The 4,441-nt window shown below is 44.3% G+C and overlaps 1 protein-coding gene across 1 annotated transcript; it reads left to right on the top strand.

The window, feature by feature from the left end:
- Positions 1 to 308: 308 nt before the first annotated feature.
- On the top strand, positions 309 to 2,891 carry LOC119280340 (pectin acetylesterase 5-like). Its single transcript, XM_037561224.1, has 11 exons — positions 309 to 608; positions 785 to 917; positions 1,062 to 1,141; positions 1,220 to 1,309; positions 1,447 to 1,571; positions 1,651 to 1,711; positions 1,973 to 2,026; positions 2,123 to 2,200; positions 2,286 to 2,391; positions 2,484 to 2,629; positions 2,727 to 2,891. The coding sequence occupies exons 1-11, from the start codon at positions 309 to 311 to the stop codon at positions 2,835 to 2,837; spliced, it is 1,284 nt and encodes a 427-aa protein (XP_037417121.1). The 3' UTR covers positions 2,838 to 2,891.
- The last annotated feature ends 1,550 nt before the right edge of the window (positions 2,892 to 4,441 follow it).

Here is a 4,441-nt window from a genome sequence, read left to right as displayed (position 1 = left end):
AAATCTAGCTTTGTCCTTGATGAAGTGTGTGTGTATATTCGTGAGAGAAGAAGAGAGAGTTGTCTGAGGCAACGTGAGGAAGAACAAGGGAGCGAGGAGCAGCTCCAACAAAAGGTACGATTGCTTTCCAGCTGGAAGATTTGGCGGGGTTTACGAAACATGACGAGGAGTGGAGTGAAATGCAACACGAGACTGTGTATTTTAGAAGAGGAAGAAGCAGCAGCTGCCGAGACCAAATCATGCAACCCCTGCTAGTGCAAGACACAGCCACACCATCTTTAGCTTACAGGCGACGTGACGCGATAGCCATGGACATGGTGCCCGCTTCAGCGGAGCCGCTCCTCCACATGGAGCAGCGCCAACTTCGTCCATCACACCACGGCGGATGGTGGGGACTTGCGGCGGCGGCCCTGCTCCTCATGCTGCTGGTCACCGTTGGCCCTCTCCGTCCTATGCTGTTCGGCGTGCCGCTGCCGGAGCCCGTCGCGCTCACCCTCCTCACTGGCGCACAGGAAAAGGGTGCTGTGTGCTTGGACGGAACCCCACCGGGTTACCACCTCCAGAGAGGCTCCGGTGACGGCTCCAGCAGCTGGCACATCCATCTACAGGTACGTACCATCCAGCCACATCCAATGTTCCCTGCATCTTTTTCCCTCTATATATCCTTTTTTTTTGCGAAATCCCCTCTATATATCAAAAGACATGCATGATGGGAATGTTTAGCAAGTTGAATCAAGGAAGGGAAATTAGTTGATGGACCTGTATGTTTTTTTCAACAACCAAGGGAGGAGGCTGGTGCGGCACAGTCAACGATTGTTCCAATCGTAGGATGTCTGATCTCGGTTCCTCTAAATTCATGAAACCAATACAGTTCGCCGGCACTGGAATCCTCGGCAGTGATCACCTTCAAAATCCTGGTAATCACAGATACTTCTCTTCCACACACCAGTCCATATATCTATTTAATTTGTTCCATTTTTTCATGTCCTTCTCCCTGTTTGCCTGAATATTTAATACTTCCTGCTATGCCTTTGCACTAATTGTCATCAGCATGTTATTAGATTTCTACAATTGGAACAAAGCCTACGTGCGATACTGCGATGGAGCTTCCTTTTCAGGGGATGCGGAAGGTCAAGCACAGGTGATTTTTCTGGATTCTGATATATATGCTGTCGCTGTTTCGGTTGCTTCAGGAGATGTTTTGTTCGTAATGGTGTAGGATGGAACCATACTGCACTTCAGAGGATTGCGTATCTATCAAGCGGTTATTGACGAACTAATGGAAAACGGACTCGCCAATGCTACACAGGTCATACTTAATTTACTGGGCTAATATAAATTGAGCAAGAGCCATTAGTACAAAAGTTGCATTCTGTGCTACAAATGTTAGTTGTGAACAAGAACCATGTAAAACTGTTTTTTTTTTCATATTTCTACGCATTTCAGGCCATCCTTACAGGTTGTTCTGCTGGTGGTCTAGCAACGATAGTGCATTGCGACGATTTTAGTGCACGATTTTCTCACAAGGTTTCGGTTAAATGCCTTGTTGATGCTGGGTTTATTCTTGACGTGTAAGACTCTTGAAAATAAAATAAAAAAGTAACCCACTAGCATGGTATCTGAACTAAAAGTGCCACTTTTTTCTAACAGAAAAGATATATCTGGACAAAGGTCCTTCAGATCTCTCTATGGTGGTGTCGTTCACCTCCAGGTTAGCCATTGGACTTGCTTAATACTTTAATAGCCTGCCTTATTTTGTAACCAAGATTTCTTGTTATCTTTCCCCCCTTTTTGCACTTCTCTAAAACACGACTTTTAGAAAAGGCTTTGTAAAACTCTTGAGTTTGCAAGTGGTTAGTTGTGCAACAGTCGGTAAAACACACAATATTTTTCTGTCCATGTGATGATACCACTTTGTACTAAATGCCACTGAGTTTCTTCTGTATCTCACAAATTTTGCTAATTTATTTAGAATGTTAGACAAGTGTTGCCCAAGGACTGCCTTACCAACAAAGAGCCAACTGAGGTAGTTTCAACTGAATAACTTGATATGCTTCGCACTCTTAAGCATGCCATCAGGTTATGCTAGTAAGTTCGTTAGCTGAAATAATTGTGTTCCTAGTGTTTCTTCCCTGCGGAGCTTATTAAGAGCATCCACACCCCCATGTTTATTGTCAACTCTGGGTATGATCCAGCGCAGGTAATTTTAAATTTTCTTCTTCTCGTTCTTATTTCTACTCCTCCATTAAAAGTTTCAGCATTTAATCGCTTATCCTTCGCCATAGATAAGAAATGTGATCGTACCAGCTTCGTCGGCTCCTGATAAGTCGTGGTTGAGTTGCAAGGATAATATCCGGAACTGCAATTCCACACAAATTGATGTTCTTGATGGTTAGCTTAGCTTGCCAATTTTTCACTCTCATTAAGCATCGATGTTTTTCCCTATTTGTGAAACTCTAAATATTCTTCTACCGCGTCGATAGGACTAAGGACCACGATGGCTGATGCATTAAAGGTTGTTAAAGATAAAGAGGACTGGGGATTTTTCATCGACTCATGCTTCACTCATTGCCAAACGGTCCTTGACGTCTCTTGGAATTCACATAATTCCCCGAGGCTTGGAAATAAAGTAGGGGGTTCGAAATCCACAATAAATCACATTATTTGCTACCCCATGTTGTTTCTTGGATTGATATTGTTTCACTACCATCTTATATATGGAGCAGACCGTTGCAGAAGCTGTTGGAGATTGGCACCGTGGAAGGACGCAAGGAGTGAAAGAGGTTGACTGCAAGTATCCGTGCAACCCAACATGCAATAGTCAGTCACCTTTATGATTTGTTATTACATTGCATTGGTAGAGGTTTACTATGTAACGAGTGCAAGAAAGAAAGAGAAAAAACAGCAATCATCATATTCTATATTTCATCAAAGTGAAAAGTAATGATCATATGTAATAAAAAAAGTGCGGTCAGATGAATGATGGTGGATCGTGTGAAAATGTCCAAGGAGCAAAAACAAAAAAAAATGTATTTCAAGCACCAAATCAGTATGGAAATTTCCCAAAAATGATGAGTTATTCAGTTAATTTATCTGTCTATCTACCAATATATCTATCTATTATATAAAAAGTACTTTACAGGCTAACCAGAAAAAATATAAATAGCTTAGAAATTACCACAAAAATTAGAAACATCTGACCATTTTATAAATTGACTGGAAATCTATAGCTTTTCGATATAAATTAAAGAAAATTACCCACCTTTGCCATTACATAACCCACCAGAGGTTACAGATTCCACGAGAAGTTATTTTCCTTAGGTTGCCCTCACGCCTCCAATACCTAGCTGATGGACTAACCAAAGAAATCTATCTATCATACCACGCATGACCTGAGCACCTGCATGAACCCATGACCTAGGCGCCTCCTCCCCCTGCTGATCCATTGATTCATGTGCCGCATCCTCATGGGAGCTGCCACAAACGCTCGGCCTGGATGCCCCAAGTCACCTTACCGAGCTATTCCACCCCTCCTTGACCTCCATTGGTTCCTCTGCTATGCCCTCTTGTGAGCCGCCACAACTGGTCGATCTAGGAGCCCAATCAAGCCTCCTCCCCAAGCATGAATGGTTCCTCTATTGGACTCTCATGGAACTGAAGTCTGCACGTGGTGACAAACCACATCTATGGTCCACTGATACCATAACATCGCGTCTTGCATCATCGTCTTCGATGTGTCCAACCAGAGCTCTTTTACGGTGATTGGCGAGTTACAAAATGTAATTTCATGTAACTCCCCCTTTGATTATTTCCCACCGTTGATTTTAACATGTTAATTAAAAATATTAAGTTTAATTAACAAGGGCATTATGGTCCTTTTTTTCCAGAAACTTTGTCAATTCGCTCCGTCAATCCCTCGCATGTCGTCCAACCCATCACGCGAGAGGGAGCGCCGCCGCGAGGACCTGAGAGACGCCGCCGCCGCCGCCGCGAGGTCCTGGAGGCGAACCCGCTGGGCTTGGTCATAGTGGCCGCTCCCCTACCGCCGCGAGGTCCTGAGGCGCTGGCGCTGGCACGAGGTGCTGGAGGCGAACCCCCGGCTGCGCTTGGTCGTAATGGCTGCTCAACGGAGCAAGGTACTACGCCCCCTGCCCTCATCTCTTCCTTCCCTCCCTCCCTGCACCTTGTGCGGGCGCTAATCCGAATTCCCTAGATGAAATAATCGGGATCTCTGTCAGTACTGGTTTGGCAATGCAAACAAATGTGTTTAGACAGTACGTACATTATAACTTCTTCTTGGTCTGAAACAAAACAATCTACCTAGCTATGCATTCATCAAGGGAATTCAGTGCTAGGTCGTTCGGTGATGGCAACAACAGAGAAAATGAACATGGAGTTTTGAGTTGTGGGTTGGCTGTAGCAGTACAGCTAGCTTTATGAT

This window comes from Triticum dicoccoides, chromosome 3B (genome assembly GCF_002162155.2).
Source record: "Triticum dicoccoides isolate Atlit2015 ecotype Zavitan chromosome 3B, WEW_v2.0, whole genome shotgun sequence".
In the NCBI taxonomy this organism is placed as follows: domain Eukaryota; kingdom Viridiplantae; phylum Streptophyta; class Magnoliopsida; order Poales; family Poaceae; genus Triticum; species Triticum dicoccoides.
This window is presented reverse-complemented; position numbering and strand designations above follow the sequence as displayed.

Coding starts and splice junctions, on each gene's coding strand:
- LOC119280340 (XM_037561224.1), top strand. CDS start 309: ATGGACATGGTGCCCGCTTCAGCGGAGCCGCTCCTCCACATGGAGCAG. Junction 918..1,061: donor TGATCACCTTCAAAATCCTG/GTAATCACAGAT, acceptor GCATGTTATTAG/ATTTCTACAATTGGAACAAA. Junction 1,142..1,219: donor ATGCGGAAGGTCAAGCACAG/GTGATTTTTCTG, acceptor GTAATGGTGTAG/GATGGAACCATACTGCACTT.